This window comes from Erpetoichthys calabaricus, chromosome 12, assembly GCF_900747795.2.
Source record: "Erpetoichthys calabaricus chromosome 12, fErpCal1.3, whole genome shotgun sequence".
Lineage (NCBI taxonomy): Eukaryota > Metazoa > Chordata > Cladistia > Polypteriformes > Polypteridae > Erpetoichthys > Erpetoichthys calabaricus.
In genome coordinates, this window is record NC_041405.2 from 150,076,674 (window position 1) to 150,104,183 (window position 27,510).

At 37.3% G+C, this 27,510-nt stretch overlaps 1 protein-coding gene across 2 annotated transcripts in view; it reads left to right on the forward strand.

Moving 5' to 3' along the window:
• The first annotated feature begins 1,086 nt into the window (after positions 1-1,086).
• The window catches only part of ranbp3a (RAN binding protein 3a), an 82,068-nt gene continuing 55,644 nt past the window's right edge, over positions 1,087-27,510 (forward strand). For both annotated transcript variants that reach the window (XM_028816554.2, XM_028816556.2), the window contains exon 1: positions 1,087-1,166. In XM_028816554.2, the coding sequence (XP_028672387.1) occupies positions 1,145-1,166 (22 nt within the window). In that variant the 5' untranslated portion in view covers positions 1,087-1,144. The remainder of the gene's footprint in view (positions 1,167-27,510) is intronic.

Genomic DNA, 27,510 nt, shown 5'->3' on the forward strand with positions numbered 1-27,510 from the left:
TTTTTTAAGATACAAAAGTTTAAAAAAATTTCAAAGCAAGAAAATCCAAAAAATGTAAGCAATTTTTATTTATAATAATAATAATAATAATAATATTTGAAATTAAATAATTTATTTATAACAATAACCCATTTTGAAAATAGTTTTTATGACCTTAATATGATGTGTAGTATTTGAATTAGAATAAATGTAGCCTTGTAATGTCCTTTTCTAATAATAATACATAGTATTTCTGACATTTAACAATGATTTGCATTAATATTTATTAAAAAGTAGTATATTATTGTCCTGCGGTGGGTTGGCACCCTGCCCGGGATTGGTTTCCTGCCTTGTGCCCTGTGTTGGCTGGGATTGGCTCCAGCAGACCCCCGTGACCCTGTGTTCGGATTCAGCGGGTTGGAAAATGGATGGATGGATAGTATATTATTGTTTATTGTCTTTTTTATATTCATCTTTAATCTAAAGTCTTTGTTTAGCAACCAAGTATGTCAACTAGGTACATATTATACTGTGTGAATAACTGAATGTGACAAATAAAATTTTATTTCAGATAATGTTAATAATTTTAAAGAAATTTCATATTATAAACTGAAGTGGTTAAAATGTAATTATGTTTTTCTAGTCGACCTTGTAAAATACAGTTTTAAAAAATTGCAAAGCAAGAAAATCCTACAAATATTTGAACAATTTTCGTTTATAATAATAATAATATAACATAAATAAAACAAATAAATCTCCTTCTTTTTCTTCCCCTTCATATTTTCCCACTTTTATGTGGGGTTGATGTTTTCATAATAATAAAAATAGTTTTTATGAGCTTATTAAAACTTATCATTTTTTGATTTACATTGTATGTAGCCTTTTAATGTCATTTCTTCAAAATTCTTGGGACTGAAAAGAAAAATGTTCTACATGAGCTGTTCTCACCGCTGTTCTCCGTTATTCTTTCTATGGTGCGCTTTACACGCCGTTAATATACGCGCTGCTTTTTTTTTTCAATGGAGAAGAAAAAGCGTCCTCTGGTTTCACGGGCGTGTTGTGACGTCATCTCGCACTGCCTGCACTCCCGCCCTCTCTCTAGGGCGTCCCTCATATAGCGCGCATGCGTCGCGCGGAGGCTGGTGGGTGTGAGTGAGGAAGTAAAATGGCGGACCTGGCAAACGAAGGTAAGGACCCGCGCTGGTGCGAATGTAATGAACACTAGTAGGCTGGGCTGAAGCTTGGGAAAGTGTCTGAATAGAATACTTGCAGCGGAGTAACGCATATGGGAAACGTGCCCGGAGCTGAAACAGCTAAAACAATTGTGACGCGTACGGCGCGCGGAATGGGTGGCGGTGGAGGAGGGGGAAGTGAAAAAGACATGGGGAACGAGACTTCATTGAAGGTTTCATTAAGTTTCTGCGCTATATTTGTTTGCAGAGGATGCTAGCGGTGGCCCAAATTTGGCTGTGCCCATGCAGATTACTGGAGAGTTTTTTGCTTACACAATTTGTATTTGCAGATTGCAGTTTATAAACGCCAGTACGAGTAGGCCGTGCTTTCCTGGATACGGTCAGTTATAAACGTATGACCAGCGACTAGGCTTGTGTTGGCGGGATCCTACCAACTATATGCATTTGGATAGACACTTTGTGTACTTGCATAAAAAATGTTGGAGACAGTTGGGCGTGGGGTAGAGATGTGCATGATCAACAAATGGTGCAGGTTAGCTAACAGTCATGGTCCACTCGCTCAAAGCCCGCCTTCACCTATAAACCCAAGCATCGTGCCGTGACGAGACGAAGTAGGACCGTTAGTGAAACAGACGACTATGTTACCGTGTTTCTTCTGTATAATCACATATCTCAACAATATATTGACATGGGTTTTGTTTTCTCAGCAGACCACTATCCCACATTAGTGCTTTAGTAGTTTTTGTCATGTTTATTACAAATCATGATTTCAGTAATAATGGGGTTTATTAGGAAGTAGTTGGGGCCTGATTTTGTGGTGATAAATCATGTTCACCAGACCAGATATAAATCAAGCGATATCCCCTCCAATAGAAAGACCTCTCTTATGATAGTTGCTGCCCAGGAAGGATTAATGTGGTCCTGAGGTATCGGGACCCTCTGGGCATTTAAATAGACTTTTTAAGTTATGTTAGTTTAGGTAGACATTATTATCTCGGAGGGCAACGTGTTTTCAGAAGGAATGTAGGAGACATAAGGCATTGTTACACAGAGACAAGAAAGTAAGCCATGGCACAATAACTGAAAACTAGCGTTATCATAAGTACACACACTTGAGAGTGATCAGCACAAAGAAGAAGAATTACCTTTAATGGTACACAAAATAATTCAGAATTTAGTGGCATCCCTATAAGTAACAATTGAAAATAATTACAGCTCTAGGAATAAAAGAGTTCTTACCCTTGGGATGGCAACAGCTGAAATTTAATAACAGTAATACATTTTGTTTGTACAGTTTATTTCTCACACTTCACAGAAATTCAGAATGATTAACCGGGCATTTACAACAACCATCTATTATCCAACCCGCTGAATCCGAACACAGGGTCACAGGGGTCTGTTGGAGCCAATCCCAGCCAACACAGGGCACAAGGCAGGAACCAATCCCGGGCAGGGTGCCAACCCACCGCAGGACACCCACACACCAAGCACATACTAGGGCCAATTTAGAATCGCCAATCCACCTAACCTGCATGTCTTTGGCTAGTGGGAGGAAACCGGAGCGCCCGGAGGAAACCCACGCAGACACGGGGAGAACATGCAAACTCCACGCAGGGATGACCCGGGAAGCGAACCCGGGTCTCCTAACTGCGAGGCAGCAGTGCTACCCACTGCGCCACCGTGCCGCCGCATTTACAACATTTGATACAAATTACATCTGCATAAAACAGTACATAAAGATGAATGCAGCCTATGCACAGCATTAAGAGACAATATACCAGAATGAAAACCCTAAACAAACTACCTCTTTTGTGACACAAACCTAATCATTCAGAGCATATGGACAAAGTCGTTTAACTGAAAGAAGGGTCAGAATATTAGGGTAAGTTAAATGCCTTCCTGTGCAAATGAGTTTTAAATTTCTTTTTGAAAAAATGCCTTACAGCAGTTGATCAAATTAATTTAGGAAGATCGTTTCTAAGTTTGCACAGCCGAAGGCTCTATTACCCATAGAGTACAGGGTTAGTTTTGGGGCACAGTGTGTTTGCCAGGATCATAGTGGGTGGACAGTAGCTTAGTGATGGAGGAAGTTAGTGAGTCAGTCCGGTGCAAGGCCATTTAAACCTTTACAGGTTTGAAGTTGAATTTTATATTTGACCCAGTGACACAGGGAATGTGGCTGTTACCTGCTCATTGTGGGTCTGTGTGAGGAGTCTTGCAGCAGAAGTTTATTCCAACTGGAGCTTTAATAACCGATTAGAAGGGACACCTGCCAGTAGGGAGTTTCTGTAGTCTATGCAGTATGTAGTAAAAGCATAGACAAGTTTCTTAGCACAGAGGATATGAAGGAGTGAACACAGGCTATGCTAGAGGTGGACATAAAGGATTTTTTTTTTGTGATTTGTACAGGTAGAATAAGAAAGGGAGGAATCAAAAATAACACCAAGACTCCTAGCAGTAGAAGAACATTTGATGATATCATCACCGAGAGTGATTGAAAAGGTGTTCATTTTTTAAGCTGAGATTTAGCGCCAATTAACAGGACTTTGGTTTTGTTGCAGTATAGTTTTAAACAGTTCTATTCCATCCAGGTTTTAATTTCACTGAGGCAAGCTCTAATGAGCTTTCACTTTCAACACTAAAATAGATCAGAGTATCATCCACATAAAAATTGATGACCCAGTCCAAAGCTATGTACAATATAGCCAAGTGGAAACATGTAGATACCGAAGAGCAGAGTGCTGAGGATAGAGCCTTGAGTAATACCATATATGACTGGTGCTGAGCTGGACCTGCTGTTGCCAAGACTAATAAGAAAAAGAGGATGGGGCCTGTCTGACAGAATTGAGTTGGCTTTCTTTCTAACCTGTTTGTCTTCTGTAAAACAACAGTATTACTGCTAATTTTTACATTGTTCTTAAGATAGTTTATATTCTTAATGCAGGGTTGCCTTGCTCCCTAACTACTTTATCTAGCTTCTCTTGTTCTAATTGTGTATTGACAATTCATGAGCCCTGGCACCTTACGTCACAGAGAGTAAGTGCAGTACTTTTTTGGACAAACCATTTCAGCTAATTGTATCCACAGTCTCATTCATTAGATAAGTATTGACCAGTTAATTTTTTTACAAAAATATAAATAAAGCTATATCCTTGCCAATAGAAAGACCTCTCTTATGATTGCTGCAGCCCGGGAAGGTTTCATGTGGTCCTGAGGTATCGGGACCCGCTGGGGATTTAAATAGACTTTGTTATGTTAGTTTTAGGTAGACTTTATTATCCCAGAGGGCAACGTGTTTTCAGAAGGAATGTAGAAGACATAAGGCATTGTTACACAGAGACAAGAAAGTAAGCCATGGCACAATAACTGAAAACTAGCGTTATCATAAGTACACACACTCGAGAGTGATTAGCACAAAGAAGAAGAATTACCTTTTAATGGTACACAAAATAATTCAGAATTTAGTGGCATCCCTATAAGTAACAATTGAAAATACTTACAGCTCTAGGAATAAAAGCGTTCTTAAGTCAGTTGCCCTTTACCTTTGGGATGGCAACAGCTGAAATTTAATAACAGTAATACATACTCATACTCTTAAGCACTATGATATGAACCGTCATAAAACTGACCATAAACACACAATTTTATAATTTTCCTTTGTTTTACAAATATGTTTAATCCTTCATGTGCTATGAAGTTAAATTACTTCCATACCTTTTTTCATCCCCAACGTGAGTCCCTAAAGATTTGTTGTATGTACACTGTACCAGCAGATCATGCTGTCTCAAAATTTCTAAAGAAAATAGTTGTATTTAAACTGTAGATTTATTTATAGGTTTCTGTTCCTGGATTGCATATAGAGCACTCTTTTCTAATTGGCTATGAGAATAAGCCCTATAAAAGACCAGTGTACCATCCACAATATTTGCTTCTTGCCATATACTTGGTGCTTTTGGGATTATCACTGGTTCCCTGTAATATTAAACTGGACTGATTTAAATTTAGCCCTAAGCAGAAGCAAGATTAAATGTATATTTATAATATCTGTCACTTGGTTGCACGGTACGCATGTGCTTAACCTCTCCTTTACTAGCTGCCACCAGACAGCTGGAGCATGTGTGTGCATGATGTTACACCAACAGTAGCAGGCAGTGTCTTTCCAAAATGCAGCAATAGTTTTGCAAAACAATGCATTCAAATGTTTTTTTGGAGTGTCAGGAATAAGCTAAGCTAAGTTATTCATTACTTCTAAAAGATATTTTTCTCCGTAACATATATTGCTTTAACTCAGTACCACCACTACTGCATATGAATTAATAAATAACAACATTATGCAAGATATTTTAATTTCCACAAAATATTTTCAAGCTGTTTTTTTTAAAGTTATTAGGTCAGAAATTTTCTTTGTCAGGTGTTTTGAAGTTTTCTGTTGACTGATTTATGTTTGCACCAGTATACGGAGGAAACATGACCTGGATAATAACACTTACAAAGAGTAATATTTGATGGACATCTTTAATTAATGATAGTTTCAAACATCACAAACACTTGATGCTTTTGTTCTCTAAATCTCAACCTCCTTTTCACATTTTTTCCGTACTTTTAATTCCACAAAGGTAGCCATAATTTGTCAAATTGGAAGTAAATCCATTATTTCAGAATTCATGTAAAACAGCGATTGTTCTAATTTTTCTCAAGCTGCCTTGCACAAGTGATTAGACTTTATTGCTTATGCTTTTGCATTGATTTTGTGTTTTATTTTTTTTAATTTTTAAACACAAGTGTAGCTGGCACTACACCTTGGGGAGTTCTGTTCAGATGCTCCCGTTTTCCTCCCTCATGCAGGTTAGAATATTAGATGACTATAAATTGGCCCCATGTGAGTTAAGTATGGATATGTGCAAGGATGGTGCCTAGTACAAAGTTTTTTCCTGCCTTGTGCCCAGTGCACCTGAGGTAAGCATTCCTGTTTCTGTAAACCCTGAACTAGGTAAGCTGGTTAGAATATTGATAGGTGGGTCGCTGGAGAGAAGTAATCCAGAATTTAAAAGTTGCTGTTTGTATTCTCCTGCAAATTAATACCAACATTATTTAAGAATATAAATGTTTACATCCAGAAATATTTATTGTACCATGGGACTACAGAAAAGGAAATATAAAGAATGTTAACCCTAAATATCACCAGCATACCAGCTGTTCCACAAGCCTTGCTAGTACTCTGGATCACTGCTACACATCAATAGAAGATGCTTACCTCCTGCTACTGTTCTCCCATCTAACACTGTATGTCTCTGTGTGTGTGTTTTGCATTGTTATACAAGTAAGAAGCGAGGAAACATGCCATTAATACCGTCCTTGTACTATAGGATTTAGCAGTATGTAGAATTCTCAGGTCAATCTGTCGCTCCCTTAAACATTGCCGATTTGAAGAGTTTTATTGTCATTTTGCGGGATTGGGTTGGGTCTTGCTTTTGGAGAGGGTTTGCTTGCCGGCAAGAACAGGAGTCGCCATATTAACCAAGCCAACATTTGTGTTCTGCCTTTCCTGTGTAGCCACAGTGTTTTGTCATTGTTAATAGCCAGGCACTGTAACAATCTGGAATAATTGGTTAGAATAACCCTTTTGCAACCCATCAATCACACCATTGCTCTAAGGAAACTAAACCAAACCATAATTGTGTTGTTTCCCTTGAGGCAGATTGATGTACGTCTCCCTTTAGAGCTGATCAGAGAACACAAAACCCTTTCCAGCTGCATAGGTTTAATGATGGTTTGCTTATTACAAAATTATTGGATAAGGCGTTACATGCTGGAACACCACTTGTTTATTTTGGCGGGTATACGTTTTCTTCTCAGCAGAGGCTCCAGTGTTCTACCATGCAAATATAGAAAATAGTGAGGCGATGCACCTGGAGTTTAGACAATCAGTCATGGTCACTGAACAATCCAGGCAAGATTTTTATCTTGTGTTTGCCAGAAGCCATACCACCTGCACTTTTGGACAGATAATCCACCTGAAGCTAAGCATGTTTGGGCCTTGGCAGTACTTGAGTGGGAAACCAACCAGGGAAAACTTAGGTTGTTGCTGGAAGAAGGCCAGCAGGAGCTGTTAGGATCCCAGTGCCCCAGAGCTGTACAGATGTTGCTGTCCTTCAGATGAAATATAAACTCAAGGTCCTTGCTCTCTGTGGTTATAAAAGGTCCGTAGACATCTTTCCAAAAGAGCAAGGTTTACCTCTGCATTCTAGCTACATTGTCCATCATGATCTTGCCCATTCTGGTCCAATAATCTTCCCCTGTGTCTGTTTGGCTCATTGGCTTTCTCACTTCTTCACCATCTGATAGCTAATGTGTTGTGAGAATACTGGCACAGAAATGGCTGCCGCTGCATCATCCAGGTGGATGCTGCACATTGGTGGCAGTTGAAGTGGCTTACTGTGTATGGAAAGCACTTTGAGTAGTTAGAGAAACGCCATATAAATGTAATTATCCATCTCGCCAGTTTTGACTGGCCACGGATTTGACGTATCCTGCTAGCAACATTATAGAATAGCCACTATTTCTCTTGTCTTCTCTTAACAATATTATGACTTGTTCTGAGGGCCTTCAAATGCATAAGGCATACAAAACTCTGGGGCACCCAACATGTTGAACCCCACATTTATGGAAGCTGCTTGATTTTAGTTTTTCATGTTATGAGGAAAAGTTATCGGATTTCTGTCTGCTAAAGAGACTTTTATAGTTTCTAGTGTAAATAAAATTTGAGTATGGTGCGTTTGTAGCCTATCTTTGTAAAATTGGGATACAAGTGTTTCATCTCACTGTTTAAATAATTAATAAAGTAATATCCCTTGGCAATGTAAGTAATCGGTTTTTGATTGCTGATGATATCGCCCATCAGCACAAGCCTATTATACGGTCTATGTACAATACACTTGAACATTTTTTGCAGTAGCTAATACAATATTGAAAATACCTTCATGGATCAGTATTATGAAGTTGTACAAAGTTGTCAGGTGACCTAACTTAATTACTTCGTCTCAGACACACTGCTTGTAAGGCACCATAGATGTGGTAGACAAATTAATTAAATGGTTGCCCTGACCTAGGGAGTTCCTTTTACAAAACAAATTGATTTTTTTTAAAATTTTCTCTTAGAGATTGGCATAACAGCAAGCTGCTTTGTCTCAAAATGTTTCATATTGGAAAAGTACCGGTTCTGGTCATGGAAAAAAAGTATTTTATCTTTTGGTAAACAGTGTGATCTAGCATCTGAGGCATGGGTGCTCAATTATAGTTCTGAAGGGTATATAGTTCTGCACGTTTTTGCAGTAAACAATCTTTAACAAGATACTAGTTGGTGCCATTTTATTAGAAATCATGTGGCTATTGTGGCTATCCTGGACTGGAATTGAGCACCATAATTGAAGGTAGATTGTGAATAAATGATATACATGCATAACCAGAGCAATCAAGTAATTCTAAGAAGTTTTTAGTCTCCTTATGTAATGAAAATAATGCTTGCTTAAATATGCACTACAGTAACATGCATACAGGGCAGTTAAGTTGATCCAAGCCATGTCCATCCATTTATTTGCACTTTTGAGTTTAAGATTTGCAAATATGAATTATGTAAGTGGAGGAACGATTGGGTTGGAGAACATGGCATCTGCTAGGGTCATATTCTTCCTGCAGGTCTTGAATGCAAAGCTTGTTCGATTAAAAAGGTAAATGCCAAATCTAACTGCAGTTTAACCAAGCACTCATTTCTAATGCGTTTGCAGTTGTTTGTTTACCTTTGTCATGTTTTAAGCATATTGTTCCTACATAGACAACAATCTATGGCTGCACTGTATTTATTGACTTCTGTGTAGTACACATTCTTCTACTTCCCCTTGCACATAACATTTTTCTGGTTGTGTCCATTTGCTGCTCAGTGAAGTAGTAGTAGGGGGGAAGGTTACAATAAATATCGTTTGCTCTCGGCTTTCTCCAAGGGGCACATTTGGGCAAAAAAAATGAGATCTTCAAGATAGACTTGGCACATGATAAAACTTGCAGTGCTCATTTCCAATCACCCAGATTTAATTTGCCATATTAAAACTCCCTGCCAAGCATGTGAGAGATGTAGATGCAGAATTCAGAGACCTTAATAATTACATAATTTTAATGTATTAATACTCCACAGTCAGAACAGGCTGATGCAGAGAGCAGATGCATTAGGGAAAGCTAGTTGAAAATGCTTTAAGTGGTAATTTATTATAGAATTATGCATATTCCAAAATGATTGGATTAGGTGTTGCATACTAGAACACCACTGTTTATTTTCGTGAGTATAAATTTTTTTAGAATTATGTGTGCCCCTCTTTCTTTTAATGCTTGTTTATATGTGTTTAACAGAAGCATAATGTCAATACTGTAATTATGACTGTATCATACAGCCCCAAATAATATTTAATTTTTAAATTGCAATTTCGTATTGTAAATCATAAAGAACTAGCTTTGGATAAAATTTCAGGATTTTTTTTTTTTTTTTTTTTTTTTTTTTTTTTAAACCTTTTGTGACCATTTAGGCTGACAACTACTATAATACAGTGGAACCTCGGTTTACGAGTGTTTTGCAAGACAAGCAAAATTTTTTTAATAAATTTTGACTTGATAAATGAGCGAGGTCTTGCAGTACGAGCAATATGTATACTCTTTGTCTTCTGAGCGTCATGTGATCACAACTGAGCTGATGGTTCTTCTCTCTCTCGCTGTGGGATTGTGGGCAATCGTCTCCATCTGAGTCGGCATGCTTCACTCATAGTAAACATCCGTACTAGCATATACTGTTTACTGCAGCATTAGCATTGTCACTGTGTGTGTGTGTGTGTGTACACGTGTGTGTGTGTGTGTGCGTGCACGCACGCGCGCTCGTGTGTGTGTGTGTGTGCACGCACGCTCGTGCGTGTGTTCTGTAACGTGCAAGTCCCCGTCTAGCACACTAAAACACAAAGCTGAGTCTCAGTACTTCAGCAACACCAGCTTTATTCAGCTTGAAACAGACACAGCAGTCAGGCAGGGCCCTGTGCATTTATAATGTTCCTTGTTTCTTGTATCACCCATCGACGGCAGGCGCTTATAGCATGTCCGCGATCTTTTCGGATTCACTTTTACGGCGAACTGCTACAGCGCTGGGAGACTGCGATTGCTTTGGGACGTTCTTCCGTGTGTCGTCCCGTTGGGTGCAATCCCACAAGAGTTTAGAAACTCGCTCACACCAGCCATGATTCTTTTCAAAGGTAAAGTGCAGGTTAATTTGTTTTATGTATTTTTACTTTATATTTTGTATTAATCATTTTTATATGAATGGTTTTGGGTTGTGGAACAAATCATCTGAGTTTCCATTATTTCTTATGGGGAAATTCACTTTGATATACGAGTGCTTTGGACTACGAGCACGTTTCCGGAACGAATTATGCTTGCAAACCGAGGTTCCACTGTATATTGTCTGGTGTTCTGTTTAGTCTATTGTTATTATTCTATTGTCTCCAGTCTGGAAATATGCAAGTAAGGCTTTCTTTGAACTTGAATAAACCTTCTCATGTTCATGTTCACATTGATGAAATATGAGAAAACTAATGTAAAGCACTGATTAATACTAAAATGTAATAACATCCTACTATTGGAAATCTTTCATGGGTTTTATAATTTTCATGTCTTCAATGGAATCACTTATGCTTTCTAAAGCTAGGTTTTGTTGCTGTTAGCAGAGTTTTTTCCAGTTGTTAAATTAATTTGGGAAAAACCTACCATGTTGCCAGTTAATCCACTTAAGAACTCAACTAATAACAGCTGTTATGTTGCCCCCAGCGAGTAATCCATACTTTAATGAGCAAGAATGCTGCTCTCGAACTGACTGCTAATAGATGATCAAACTAGAGTACAATAGTTGTGCTTGACTCCATAGGTTGATCACGGTGTGTTCTAACTGCAAGGAGGCTAGGAACTAGCAACTCAATATAATGCAGTGTTGATTTATCCAGCCGTCTTGATTACCATTCCCCCCCCCCCCCCCCCCCCCCGCCCATCAATCCTCTCAGGAAATCCAAATGTTCACAATATGCTGTGGTTTCCATGCAATAAGCACACCTGAGACTGCTATTGGAGCTAGGTTTAATTGGAGTTTCTTGCAAAAATCAGCCCATGTTCTTCAAATAATAGGTCTCAGTACATTTTTCTATGATAGATGATTCTATTTATTAGTATTGAACAATAGGCCTGATGGTAACTGTTTAAATGAACTAATAGACCAGGGGTTGAATTTTAGCATGGAATTGTATATTTTAACTTATTAAGGCAAGGATTGGCTTTTGTTTTGCCACTTTTATCCCACTATGGATTTAATTCCAAAATAAAAATACATGATTTGTGCACTCCTTGAGTGCAGAGATGTGACCAAGCAGTGGGACTTGCAGTGGTTCTAACTTGTAGCAAGATGTATTTGAATGAAAGAGTTGGAATGATAGAAAAAAAACTTCCATTGATCTTTTCAGTGTAATTGGATGAGTTATTGTTTTCCACCCAGCCATGCATCCATTTTGTAAATGGCCTGTCCAGTTTAGAGTTGTGGAGCGCAGGTGTCTGTCCTGGCTGAACCAGGTGCAAGGAAGCATAAACTATGAGACAAATTTTAAACCATATCTCTGTCTCTATATCAGTTGTATCTGTGGCTAGTCTACAGGTTAATTCTAAAATTAAATATATTTAACTATCTTTCAAACTCTCCATAGTTACTAGACATTTATGTAGCTAAGCCCATATTTGTAGTATGAGGCTAGCCAAGTAATATGGCATGTGAAATGACAAGGGAAGCTCATAATTGCAGAGATGTACAGTTAGTGGGGCTATTAAAACAACATATGGCTGAATTGGATTCTTTAATCCAATGTGGTGTTCATTATATAACACCTGAAATGTGACAGATGTAGTGAAAGCACATGCAACATGTTTTTGAATAGTACAGTAGTCCAATGAATGTAACTGTTCAGTATGTGTTATTAACTAGCTCATGTCTCCTCCATTTGCATAAAACTCTCAATGGCAAATATTATAAACTTCACAAAGTGATGAATTGTTGATACAATTGATTTAACAATGTGCCGAGTATATTAAGTACATGCACACAATTCAGAAATATTTTGTATTCACCGAAGATTAAATCATTCTTTTTAAACCCATTTCTGTAATTCCACGACCCCTTAACACCCCACTCCTTAATGCGCTACTCAGCCTGTAACATCCCCCAGTTTGTTGTTGCCTCATATCAACACTACAGGTTTAGTAAGCTATACAGTTAAATTAAAAATTATACTAGTAGTACACATACATATTAGTAGGCCTACAGTTAGGAGTCAATTGTGCGTGATTTCCAGTTTTTAGTAAGTTCGTTGTGGCTCCTGAAATCAATTTAATTTGTATTAATAAAAAAGCAATAGCTACAAGATCTAAATTTTGTGCTACATACAGTACATGAGCAAAGTGATGCTTGGGGAGAACATAGTCTGTAAAATATTAATCCACTTAGCTATTTTTTATATGTATATAAATCCATCTTTATTTTCATTGGAAGTGTGGGTGGCATGTTATTATGATAATAAATAATTGACCTAATTAATGATCATTTCTATAGAGAGCGAGGATTAGTCAACTCCAGTTAATTGTTAAGAGTCCGCATCCTCGACATTAGGACAGTCAGAGTTATGATATTCGGGTAGTGCAGAAACCGCCATAATTAGAGGCAATATTCACATGTTCATGTTTTGCTTAAACATTTTAATTTAATACTGTGGATATTAAGTCTACAGTTTTAGCACTGCTTAGTTTAGCAAAACAAAGCAGTGTCTATTAATGACTGTCATACACAGGTGTTTGCCATTCAGATCAAACAGAGCCAGTGTTAATAGAAATTTATTAATGCACCATATAAAAAGAACATTTCAATTTGTGTATGTGTTTAGAGAAATCATAGGCACCAACTCCTTCAAACTTCAACCCTTAGCTGGATTCACTTCAAATATACTTGACCACTTAAAAATCTGAACTCTCTGAACTTCATATTTTTGAGGTGCACCATATTTAAAATGAAATGACTACTGTACAAGACATAGTACAATAAAGTTTTTGTTGAACAAAATGATAGAAAATTAGATTTTTGTGCAGCTGAAAGTGCTGTTACCTAAAACAATAATATATTGAATTGCATTTGACCTGTACTTCGTAAGGTAGTTTTGGAATGTGAATTTATGTACTTGGGTAACAAACCTGAAGTAAACTGTAATTAGCTGTTTCATATCTTGTAATAAACTATTACATGGTACTTGGATTTGCCCATCTCAGTGCTTAAAACTAAATCCTTTTCCAAATGTTTGTTAGGACATGCAGACATTTGATTACTTTTGTTATTTTTACATGAAGCAGGCCTACAACATGATGAGTTCTTAGCATGTTGAAATAGCTTAAAAGGGTGTGAGTCGGATCCTTAACAGTGATTTAAGGATTGTACTCCAAAAAGTTGGGTTAGGAAGGGTAAAAATCAAAGTACACACCACCATGTTATCTTGCATAAATCCTAGTGTAGCAATTAGTATGCTCATCAAGAAAATAAGATAGAAGAAAAACAAATTTTATAGCAAAAGATTAACAGGTTGATTAAACAAAATGAAAAGATGTATGGGGAAAAAAATCCAGAGTTAGTGTAATGATAACAATCCTAAGCAAGTTTGGAAAGGCCTACAAACAATCAAAAGATTGGATCCTAAAAAGAGTGTGAACTTTCCAGTTGACAGAGACCAGAATCTTTTAGCAGATGAACTTAATAACTTCTTTACCAGATTTGAAACAAGCGATTTCAGCACCCAAAATGCAGAAGAACAGAGATGCTTTATAAAAACACCAGGAATTCTGCTGTGATAGGGTTCAGTTTATCTGGAGTGAAGAAAGGCTTATGGTGGGTTAAAACAAAGAGGGTAGTAGGGTATCATATCAGGTCAGCTCTTAAAGTCCTTCTTTAAGTAGTTCTCTCCAGTTTTACGTTTGATTTTTAATGGGTCTCTGACTTGTGGTATTGTACCTAAGCTGTGGAAACAACCAGTCATTACCCCGGTTTTTAAGGTTTCCGGGCCAAGCTATCTGAATGACTACAGACCAGTGGCACTCGCCTCTAATCCAATGAAATGCATCCAACATTTGATGAAAAACATTTTAATGACAGTCTTCAAGATAACCATCAATTTGCTTACTGTGCAACCAGAAGTGTTGGAAGATGCTCTGCTTGTTATCTTGCATCAAATCTAAATTTTTCTTGATAAGCCTGGTATACATGTCAGAGCACCGTTTCTGGATTTTTCTTCAATGTTCAATACCATACAGCCTCGCATACTGTTTGAAAAACTGAATAATATGAATGTAAACCCATTTATCACATTATGGATTCAGGATGTTCTTTTAAATTATTCACATACAGTCAAGGTACAGGACGGTTTTTCAAAAGTCATTCATTCAAACACAGGAAGTCCGCAGGGGTGTGTCTTATCACCATTACTGTTTCCTCTATGCACAAGTAACCTGAGACAGAACATTGACCACTGCTCCATTATCAAATATGAGGATGACACCCTGCTCATAGGACACATATCTGGGAAGGATGAAAGCCACCATCTAAATCAAGTGGACTGTATGGTAAATTGGTACAATAAAAAACTTTTTCATTCTGAATGTAAAAAAGACCAAAGAAATAATATTTGATTTAATGAGACAGATTGGTAGAAGTAGTGAATGAATTGGGAAAAAAAAATTTCTAAATTCAATCAATGTTTATTTCTCCTACGTAAACTCAAACTATTTAATAGTAAACAAGGCCCTCGTTGTCATTTTATCACAATCTGATTCAGTCTGTTATCACTTTGTTTCATTGCCTGGTTTAGTGGTCTAACAAACCAAAATTTAAAAAAGTTCCAGCAGATTACTAAGCATGCAGCTAAAGGTATTGGGACTGATGTACTGTAGATGATCTGGCAAGTGTGTGTTAGAGCAGGCATGTCAAACACGCGGCCCGCAACAGAAATCTGTGCGGCCTGCATGACAGATCCTAGTTAGCAGTAAACTTGTACAAAATGATTACTATCATTTGTGATTGAATCATTCTGCATCTTCGGCGTTACTTACTGACTTTTCTTACTTCTGCCTTCTGACAAAAGAGCGTTTTCCCATGGCATTACAGTACCGGAAACGTCATCTGCTAGTATAGCCACGAGCCTTGTCCAAATTTAATGAGCCGCGACGTCGCAACTGAAGTGCTAGGCTGCAACAGCCTGGCAGCAGGGGTGGCCTTAGGCATGTGCAAACTGTGCACCTGCACAGGGCCGCCACGCCAATATATATTGAATATAAAACAGAAAGAGAAAATAATGACACACAGCTGACGGCGATGTGGCCGAAAAACATTGTGTTTCTTGTTAATTAGTATGCTGTATTTACTAATGTTGCTCGAGTCGGAGCAGTTAGCTATATGTAGTATTATAACGTTCTGCCATAATGAGAATATCGTGGGCTGCCACTTGGTTTTCAAGTTACGGACATGCGCATATAGAAGCGTGTCATGAGCACGAGGCAGCTATGCAGTGTCCGCAACAGATGTGGCCATCTGCCATGCATAAGATACCATATTGACATTGGCGGGCAAAGGGGCCACCGATTCTTTCTCTGCCCAGGGCCGCCACGACCCTAGAGCTGCCCCTGGTAGGCTCCACTACTGGCTGGGCTGCTGAGACTGGCCACTGGGCAGAACTGACCATCATGAGTAGTAATAGCTTGTGTATTTTCACGTTTTTTTGCTCTAGTTTTATATTATTTTGTGCTAGTATTGTAATGAACAGTTAGTGCAGACTACAGCTAAAGATCTGAAGTGGATGCGAGAAGTTGGTGAGTTGTTTATTAACAAATTTTTGTGATTTTGAGTTTGTAAAATTAGTGTAGGTCAGGGGGCTTTTTGCATATCTGCTTATTTTACAATATAAACTTTGAAGTAAACTTAGTAAAGTGAAATTTGATTTTTGGAGGATTGGTTTTCCAACTTGAATTACTGAGCAATGAATTCAGTGAGCGTTTTCGTAATTTCAGTTCACACGAACAGGACTTTGCGCTGTAAGTCACCATACTCTTACAACATTGAGAATGTGCCTGAGAATATCCAAATGGAATTAATTGAACTGCAGTCAGATTCTATTCTGAAGGCAAAATACAACAAAGTTGGTGTGCCAGGCTTGTATGCTTATCTGCCACCCTCATATGTGCAGATCCGTAAGTTGGCATCGAGAGTACTTTCTACGTTCGGAAGCCCTTACCTTTATGAGCAATTGTTTTTGTTAATGAAAGCTACCAAAACCCCACATTGTCGAGCACATTCATTCCTCATAAAAGTTGCAGCTGCACAAGATTTCAAGCCTGATATTGACAAACTGGTTACTAACAAAAGATACCAAGTGTCGGGACAAAAGAAATAGATCTCACACTGTAAGACTCCAATATAAGCAATGAATATAATATAATAATATAAGGACCTAGCTAAGAGGCAAAGACTCTAATTGTACGCTGTTGTACGGAGATTGTATGGTAATAAATTGCTTTTCTTTAAACTTTAAGTGTTACATTTTTTAAAGTTTTCAGTATTGGAAAGAAAGCTACAGTAACTTTGTATAATAGTATTTGTTACAGTGCGGCCCGCTGACGCACGTATGGCAGTCGAAGCGGCCTACCAATGGTAGTGAGTTTGACATGCCTGTGTTAGAGGACAATGCTAAAGAAACAAGAAATAATCTCCACTCACGACAGAGATCCATTACATGTAGAACTTAACTTCAGTAAATCAGGAAGGATAGTTGCTTTGAAAACCCACACACATCACTCCAGAAATTCATTTCTTCCTAGTACCATATGACTTTTTAATAAGGAATATCAGAGAAAATGATTAAGGCTTGATATGTATCCTGTCACATTCTGTAAATATGCATTATCAAACTGCCTTACCTTAACCTGTGTTGTCTCTATTTTATTTCATTTCTTTCTGTCTTGTTGTTAGATGCAACTGAGAAGGCAAATGTCATGTTTTCTTGTGTAAACAGGACTAAATAAAGCAATCTTGAACCTTGAGCAGGTACATGTACTACTTCGTAGTAATTACTACAATGGGTTACACTAATATACAGTTGCAATCGGAAATATTCAACCCCCTCATTTCAAATGGTATTACTGTGATGTGAATTATGGTTAAGTAAAATATAAAATAAAAAGAGAATATAGATATTTATTTTGAAAACTTAAATTGACCTTGAGTTGAAATGAAAAATGTAATTCTTTTTTTAAAAGTGCATGTGCAGTGTTATTCAACCTGCAACTTCAGTACTTTCTGGATAATCCATTAGCCTTTTTAACTTTTAATAATGAGCGTTTTCAGTAAGTGCTGATCTGAGCGTCTGAGAAGTAGGGCTTTGCACTGTCTTAAAATTTCATATTTTTATTTCAAATTATCATTGATGGGATTAAAGAGGTTTGGGGTATGTGTAGGAATTTTAGCTCAGGACGCAGTAGTTTTGTTGTCTCATAGATTGCTGCATCTCTGCATGTTTAGCTGTGTTTGTTGCAAGGTGATTACTCCATATTAATAGCTGCTACAAATCACAATACCATATTGGCACAAAGTTCTAAAATTAGATCTGCCTCATAAATTGGATTAGAATAAATGTCTACTAGCAGGGAACTAGAAGTTACTAATGGCTTTTACTCTCTCAAACATGATGTCTTCAGTTGTTCTCTTTCTACTATCTTCTGAACAATAAAAGAGACTCTGCATGTGTTACAGAAAAACAGTTTACTTCATGTTTGATTGTGGCTTGGCAATGGCACATTATTTTGGCTTTTCTTATTGTGCAAGCAAACAGTATGCTGCAAAAAGCACATAAAGCTAAGTGTTGATTGTTTTGGTGATCTTGCCATCTACAATCTATACGCAAAAGGACAATGACACTGCTTTTAAAGAAAATGTTAGGCACTGCTTTGATTTATAGTGTAATAAGTTTATTTTGAGTACCATTCTTATTGTAACAGCACTCCAAGCAGTTATAATTTAGTTTAATCAGTTCATAGTACTGTTTCCCAAAACTCTACAGGCCTGTCCAAATTCCTCCTGGCATAATCTAAAATAACTTTGATGTTCGTTGTGGTCAATAGTGGAGTGCATCTCAGTCTGACCATGAAGTTCTTGTTTGTTCATTGTTTGCATAATAGTTGTCATTGCCACACTTGTCCTGGCCTTCATAGGATATCCTGTAGGTGTTTTGTTGTAACATAGGGTTTTTTCTTAGTTGTCCTGATTAAGTTGTTAAGGGCCATTGAAATTTTGTTTTTTCTACCCCGACGAAGCAGGTTTTTTCACTGTGCCATAAATTTTAAAGTTCCTTATAATGTTCCCAATGGTGTTTCATGAATAAAAATTTTTGGGAAATCTTATATCCATTGCCCTGCAGGTACAATGAAATAATTTCTTCTCTCAACTTTTGTGAAAACTTTATAGTCTTAACCAAGATTACAACTCCTCTTGAACACATGCATAGATGGGCTTTATTTATGCATCACAGCTAAAGCAAATTAAGGATCATTCTAGATTTCTCAAAGGCTTAATTAAGTTTTAACACCACCTTATACCATACAAATTAGAAGAAGGTTTTAAAAATAGTAGTAATGTGTAGAATAATTGTGACATGGACATATTAATAAAATATATTACTCAACAACAACAACATTTATTTATATAGCACATTTTCATACAAAAAAGTAGCTCAAAGTGCTTTACATAATGAAGAAAAGAAAAATAAAAGAGACAGTAAGAAATTAAAATAAGACAACATTAGTTAACATAGAATAAGAGTAAGGTCCGATGGCCAGGGAGGACAGAAAAAAACAAAACAAATGAAATCTGCAGGGGTTCCAGGCCACAAGACCACCCAGTCCCCTCTGGGCATTCTACCTAACATAAATGAAATAGTCCTCTTTGTATTTAAGGTTCTCACAGAAGGACTTGATGATGGTCATGCAGACTTCTGGCTTTTAATCCATCAATGTTGGAACATCACGGTGCTTTGAGTAGATGGTGGTGGCGCAAGAAACAGAAGAGAGAGTAGGGGTTAGTATGGATTTTAGAGCCACCATGAATAGTTATTATAATGAATTGGATATACAGAGTATCAGGATTAAATTAAAGTGGAGAAAGCCATGTTAAAATAATGTGTTTTCAGCAGTTTTTTTAATTCTTTTGGAATAAGGCTGTAACATAACAAAAGGTGGAAAAAGTCATGCACTGTGAATACTTTCCGGATGCACTGTATTTCCAACTGCAATTTCATATATGTGTTTGGAAGATACCTGTTACAATGAGGTTCTTTTTACATTTGATCCAGACCATTTCATATTAATAGATTCCTGCTCTTTTAGAATTCATTGTGTGATGTGACGTCCTTTTTTTTTAATGCAGAAAATCAAATATTCTAATTTAGTAAACTGTGTAAATTTATTAAGGCCATGTCATGGTAATTTTCCATCTATTTTATTAATATAAGTCATAGTGTTCGTTTACGTAAAGTTAGTACATTAGAGGCAGTCGGCTGTGTGCTTTCATGAAGGATAGTGGTCAAGTCTGTCATACCCAGTGACTTAACTCCAACTCATCTGTGACTTGCTCTGACAAAATTAAACGATTTGATTTTGTATTTAGTCATAGAGATGGACTCTGTGTCACGTGATAGACATTGAATGCTCATCTGGAATGAATGCAGTATCGCGGTATAAGGTATGCAGGTGTTTTGGACCTCACAAACCAAAGAGGAGGTCGTCTGTCAGATTGCACTCTAATTGATCTCCTTGTTCAGTTATTTTTTCTTGTATTTTTGCATTCTGAAAGTGCATTAGTATTGGATTAACCTTTATAAGAAATTATGAAATATTTGTGATTTTTGCTATATCTTTAGATGTTCATGTAAATTGTTGTTTTATTCAGTAACAGGTTAGCACACAAAGAACAAATAATAATAATACATTTTATTTATTTAGCGCCTTTCCCATGCTCAGGGTGCTTCACAGAGTCTTAGAAGAAAAAAAAAACAAAAACAGCAGGGTATATGTAACATTGGATACAAATGTGTTCCTGAATAGAACAATGAAACAGATGATAAAGCATTAAATAGAATAAAGGACAATAAACCAGAGTAAAATACTAAATTTAATACTAAAAGAAAAACCTAACAAATAACCTAATTTGTGATATAACAGACACACAAATTATCCTGAGCACTTGAACAGAGAGGTAAACTGAAAGAAAGTGTGGAATGTTAAGTTAAAAGCCTTCCTAAATAGATGAGTTTTAAGTTGTTTTTTAAAATAATGAATGGAGTCAGCTGATCTAATTAATTTCGGGATGTCATTCCAAAGTCTGGGTGCTATGGAGCTGAAGGTCCTGTCACCCATAGAGTGCAGGTTAGTGTGAGGCACAACAAGACAGTAGCTTTATTAATGAAGGTAAAAGTCAAATTAAGAGAAGAAATTGGTTGGCATGAACACCTGCATCTATGTGGGATCTCCATGACTGAACTTGAGATCAAACCACTGCCCTACAGGTTATTGTTTGCTTTATTCCACCAGATGGCAGCAAAAACTGCAAGATGAAGTGAGTATTGCACATTGCAAGCCTTGTTTGTTTTTTTTTTTTTGTTTTTTTTTACATATAAATACAGTCTACATCAAATACCAATTTACATCATGGTTGTGTTTCTATACTCTGGGAGACTGTTCTCAAAGATCTTGCAAGGCACACATTTCTTACTGTTTGAAATTACTCTACACTTTTGGGTTCTTCTCCTCTACCACATAGTTCCCAATTAAATGTATTATCTAGTAGAACATTATTAATAATAATAATAATAATAATATGGCAATCTAGATGTGAACAGGCCATTCACCCCCAACAAAGCTCGCCAGTCCTATCCACTTAATTCTTCCAAAATAACAAGTCTCGTTTTGAAAGTCCCTGAAGTTGTCTTAGTTGCATAATTACATATTGTCACTTCATTGACTTGAGTGTAATGTTAGTCACATTTTTAGATATGATGGATGTAAATGCGCTTAAAGAGTCAGAGCAAAGAAGTCAGGACACATTTCAGCTTGACATCTTTAATGAAATCTGTGTCTTTAATCTCTAAAAGCAGTTCCTCTATTACTCACTGCCTTAGATTTCTTTTGGCAGCTCAAAATTCTTATCTTGCCAGTGCAGTATCCAAGTCTTCAATAAAGTGCAAAATTGTTTTTCAGAATTTTCATTTTGATAATAGCAACTACCATGATTTTGTTGTCATACCTTAAAGAAAAAGGTATCAAATATAAGGTACTCAGTTCATCTTGTGGGCTTTGCTTCCATCTTGTGGCTAAAATCAAGCTGAATACCCTAGGAAACAAAGCATGGTTTCATCTGGAAAGTATTAAACTGGGCATTTAAGTTAGTAAAAGTGCTATAAGCTTTTTTGGCATGTGAAATTTTAGAGGATATGTGTTCTATTGTTGTGAAGAATAGGAATAAAACTCATTTGTGAGTAAAATCCTTGCACTTTTTCACAAACATTGCACTTTTGAAGACCTATTTCCAGACTAATTGATTAGCAGAATAGTAGTTTCTGCCCAAAGTACACGTTTGTTTTTATGTTTTACTACATCAGTGTCTTTGTCTTTTTTTTTGGGTGGATGTAGTGTAAAGCAGCATGTCCTAATATATCATGCATTGCACTTTGTTACAATATTGGCTGTCAGATTTTTGCCCAGTACAGAAGTGCTTCATTTTCTTTAACATTACAGATCTGATTGATATGGCCGTTTGTTGTTTTATCCTTTGTGTATGTGCCTGCATAAATAAAGGGAAAGCAAAAGTAATTGGAAATTCTTTGTAAATGATAGTTTAAGTAAAAACAAAATCCAATTTTTTTTTGTTGTTTTGTTTTGACGGCAGGAGGTGTGCAATCCAGGTAAGTTTGAACTGCTTACTGTCTCCATATGCAAATTTTTTTTTTTTTTAATCCTTCCTCACTCACTATATGTCTTTGTAGTCCTGAAAAACTCAATCCTGGTTTACGACAACAGGCTAATGAACATGCCTTGGATAGGATACCAGTCTTTTCACATAGCATTTGAAACAATTCAGAAATGGAGAATGATGAAATTCTATTTGGAAATGGGGACAGCACCTAACTGTTACAAACTATATTGTAAACTGTTTGTGTATTCTTTAGAACCAGTAACGCAACACTGCACGATGACGTGCAGTGAATACACTTGACTTGAGCATTCATAGTTTTCCTCCTCTTTCTCTGTACGTTTAGCATTCATTTTCTCAGAGGTTGATGCGCTTGCTGCTTCCTGAGCAGCTCTTCTTTTTTCCACCCTAGCTGCCCGCTTCTTCTCTTCTTTCGTTGGCATTGTTTTGCGTTAAAACTGATGAAGTCGGTGTTTGTGTTGCAATTACTTACGTTTTCCTTAATTTTTCTCTTAAGCTGGCACTTGAGGCAGACTGAAGACTTAAGGCCGGAGTTATACTTCACGCGACACATGCTGCAGCGGACACTCCTGCTACGCAAGCGTTGAAGTGTTTATACTTGTGTGCGTAGTTTACATAAATCTGGAGGAATCCACCAGGTGGCAGTGTGAGATATTATCACGGTGAGAACATGTTCGGCTTCTCTGTGTTGTGAATTGCCTAGAACACCCATTAAAGTCCGATGACACCTTACCGCAATATCTCTGAAAAGGATGTTTATTGATTAAATCCAGGGATGTGTCCATTCCAGCAAGCATTGGGCACAAGTGAGAAACAATCCCTGGACGATGCCTCAGCTCATCGCAAGGTGAATACAAGCACACACATAAACTAGCGTCATTTCACCGGCACCAAATCCCCAAATGTGCATATCTTCTGGAAGGAAACTGGAGCACACTGAGGAAACCCAGCAGGAAAACGTGTAAACTCCAGGCAGGGAATATCAGTGACGTGACTCCCTGCAAGACAACAGCGCTAACGCTCTGCCACTGTGTCACCCTATGTGTGTAATTATTAACAGTATACATTATTTAAACGAAATTACCGATTTATCTGTAAAATGTAATATACATACTTTAATGATTTTCATCATGAAAGTGATATCAAGTATAAATCTAAGGATTCTAAATGTGCAAAAAGTTGGAATATCATACATTTAATGTGCTCAGTGTGGCGATCTATTGCTGGCGATTCGCTGCTGTCAGGAGCAGAGGAAGCCCTAGAAAAAAAAGAGCACAGAACACCGGTATGTGAGAATTTTAAAACTTATCGTGTATTACGATCAGGGAATATGCGACGCTTGAATATAAAAGCACCATGAATACATCTGTATGTCGGCATTTTGCTTCACCACATTGAACCATTTATCAAATATCGAAGCGCGCACACTGATCTCGTAGGATCCGCAAAGCGGCTTTCTGTCACGTTGTGGATAGTAAACAGAGACTCTGACGTCACATTCCAACTTTTAGCACACTGCACCCCCCAACTTTTTGCTGGTACTGCAACTCGCGCACGCGTCGCGTTAATTTCTGAGGACCTGCTCAGAGGACATATCAAATGAATGCTCAGAGCACGTGGCGGCTATGATGCGGGCGCGTACGCGTTCTGAGCGTGAAGTGTAAATGAGCCCTAAGAATGATTTAAGATATGAAGAGGTAGGGAAAGTGACTGTGAAGGTGGTAGGGATGAGAACGGTGCCTGTACGCATGCGCCACATGGCTGCCCTACTGACTGCTGCCGAGAGTTGATTGTACAATAAAATAGAATAAAAATAAAAAGAGGAATAACCTTGGAGGTCAGTTGTTCCCCCTTGAAAGCGGATAGTGGAAGTCACGTAGTATATGTGTACCAAATTTCAGGTCATTAGTTCAGACGGTTTGCGAGCTACAGGTGATTTAAAATCCTGGACAGACAAACAGATGGCCACGGTAGCGTATTATACAAGAAGATACCCTTGATTAGCATCTGCCTTTGTGAAGTATATTTTCCACGTTCTTATCAGACACATTTTGTCTTTACTCCGTCTCTTGTTCACACCATAATTTTCAATCTTATTACCTCACAGGTCATCTTACCTTGGTGGGGAAAAGAGCTGACTCCAGCCAAGATAGTCTTTTTATAAACTGGTTAGGTGATTTCATGTTGTTCAGAACTACAGTCAGGTTTGATAGTAAATAAATGAGTTGCATTGCTTTCTAGAGTTCTAGTGTGTGGCTTCTATGACCTGCAGTTCTACTCGATCTGTTTTGGCTCTGTGTGCTCAAGTTTGTGTCCAAGATTTATTTTAAGCAGTGTTGTATAAAGTACTTAGCAGCCATACTTGAGTAAAAGTAGACATCCCATACTGGAAATGACTTAAAGTAAAAATTATCCATGAACAATCTTCTCAAGTAGATGTTTCTAATATGAAATGTACTTATAAAATGTATGTGTGTATATAGTAGTCAGATTTTGTTCTAAAGTAATTAAGGGTGCCTTTATGTGTGCAAGTTCTAATACAGTCAATAATGTATGAACCAAGTAACTGTAATTTAACATTGAATGTTATTTCTTCAATGGACATCTTCAAGACAAGTAAAGTATTCTCAGTCTGTCTATCTTAATTTGCTGAGCTGGGTGCTGATAGGAAAAACTCTTCAAGCATTAATTTTCATAATCTTTGTTAAAGTTAAAAATTATATGAAAACATTTGTAAGTGTTCCCTGGCCACACAAATTGCCGGGCGGACCTGCATTTTTTTATAGTATAATTGACTGAGTAAAGCATTATGAATGTTTGTAAAACCTATTTGTTTTCTAGTTTAATATTGCAGTAAGATGTATCTGAGTAAAAGTTTCCCTTTGCGTTTGCAGATATAGTGAAATAAAAGTGAAAGAAGACAGAAAATTCTGTAGTCAAAGTAGAAATAGTTTCAAAACACTCAAGTACATTAAAGATGTACTTCTGCATGTTTACTATACAACACTGCTTTTAAGTGTACAGCTTCTGAATAAGCAGTGTATACATTTTGGGGAGCACGTCTGTGTGGTAGTAAGGTCAAAATAAATTCAAACGTGTTTGTTTTCATTTCATTATGCATAGTTGATGGACTCTTGGACTGTACAACTGACCTCAATATCTGTTTACAAACAGATGGTGCTACTTGGCTTGGGTCTGATGCCGACCTCTGTCTGTTCTCACATGTTATTTATACTTATCAAGTATGCTGGAGCAGTTATTAAAGGAGGACGGAGATGTCCAACCATTTGCTTAATTTAAATTCAGTTGTATGTCTATACCAGGATCACAGGACACAAAGCAGGACAATACCTAGAATGGTACACTTGTGCCTACACTTAGCCAATTTAAACTTGCCAGTTAACCTATTTTTTAACACATTTTTAGTATGTGTTGCAAAATCCATGCAGACCGTGATTAGTGTGGGATGTAAACTGAGCCTCTGGTAGCTGCAACATTAGTTTTGTGTCGCTCTGTTGCCCCTCTGGGAGACTAGACAAATTTAAAAAAAATTTTAATTGTATTAAAATAATCGGAAATTTCAAATGTGATGAATACATTGATTCTGACATTCTTGTTCGTATGTATGGCCCTTTTAAAATTAGTTACCTCTTATTAGGGGTGGAAAATTGCAGAGACCTCTTGATTCAATATCCTAATTTTTTCCTGCTGATTCTATATGTATTCTGTATTTTGTATTAAGTATTCTGATTGTCTATGTATTGCAATTCTATATTGATTTTTTGCTTTTTTTTTAATTGAAAATGGAATTTCACTTCCGCTTAACTTTTTAAAGTCATTGTGAGTAATTAAATTAAATATACAGTATGTTGTGGCTGAGAGAGACCTACAGCAACAAAAAAGGAATAATGGGGCATCAACCATTCTACCCCTTTTAATAAGTTTGCAAAATAAATCAAAACGATGCCACAGGCACCAAAAAGGGCACTTCTAATACTGCTGTCTGCAATGGAAAAACAAGGCTTTGTCAGGAGCTCTGTCCACAGCAATTCTTGATCGTATTCTGACATCATTCTTCGCTTTGCATCCTTTTCTTAATCGGTGGCTCCAATTGGAAGGGAAGTGGCAAGTCTGGAAGGACCGTGGATCTGGACTGAGGCAAAAGAGAAGAAATTGTCAGTGACGGTGATCAATCTCATCCTTGGGTGGTAGTGCTCATCTTATTGGAGCTAGGAAGGTGTCCCCAGGGGCGCATCCGTGACAGTATTTTAAATGATAGTGTTTTTGAGTCACAAAGTAAACTTCATAACTGTATCTATAATAATAGAAGAGAATGGAATTAAGTAATTTCACACTGGCAGTGCCGTATCCTGCACTATTCCATCAGGTTTGCACATCACCAGTCAGTCCAACTATTTCTCAGTTTGCTGCAAAGCTTGAAGGCTGAGTGCTTCTTTGGGGGGAAAAAAAAAACAAATGATGTATCTTGTGGTAGTTTCAATGTCCTCTGTGCCATCAGGTTTAATTTAACTTTAAGAAAACTCTCCACATGAGCTGCAACATGCATATTCACCCTGTTGTCGGTGACTAACACTGGCTGTTTTTTTTTTTTTTTTCCTTCATCACTTCCCATTCCTCAGTTACATTATGAAGTAGCTCGGCTATTTTAGACTTTTGTGCATGACTAAGGTTTGTAGGACATACAGTAAGAGGAATTAGCACCATTCTTCATTTATATGATATGATGTTACTGCAACATAACACACTGTGGCTCTCAGATTTGAAGTGGTAATAAATGTAGGGGTGTAACTTTTTCCACATAACAATGCTGTATTTTTGTTAATTTAGATTATGGCAATAAATACAATATCAGTTGTATGTGTCTTTTGCTAAAGTATATCATCTTTGTCTTTAGGCACTGTTTGGACAATGATTGACTGACTCTTAATGCAATCTGCTATATCTTAACACAGGGGTCTGCTGGAGCCAATCCCAGCCAGCACAGGGCTCAAGGCAGGAACAAATCCTGGGCAGGGCGCTAGCCCACCACAGGACACACACACACGCACACACTAGGGACAATTTAGGATCGCCAGTGCACCTGTCTAGTTCAAATATGTGGAAAAATTCTACAATTTCCATGTGGTGAGGGAACTTTTTTTTTTTTATAAGAATTTGATATAAGAATACTACAGTCACAGTTTATTG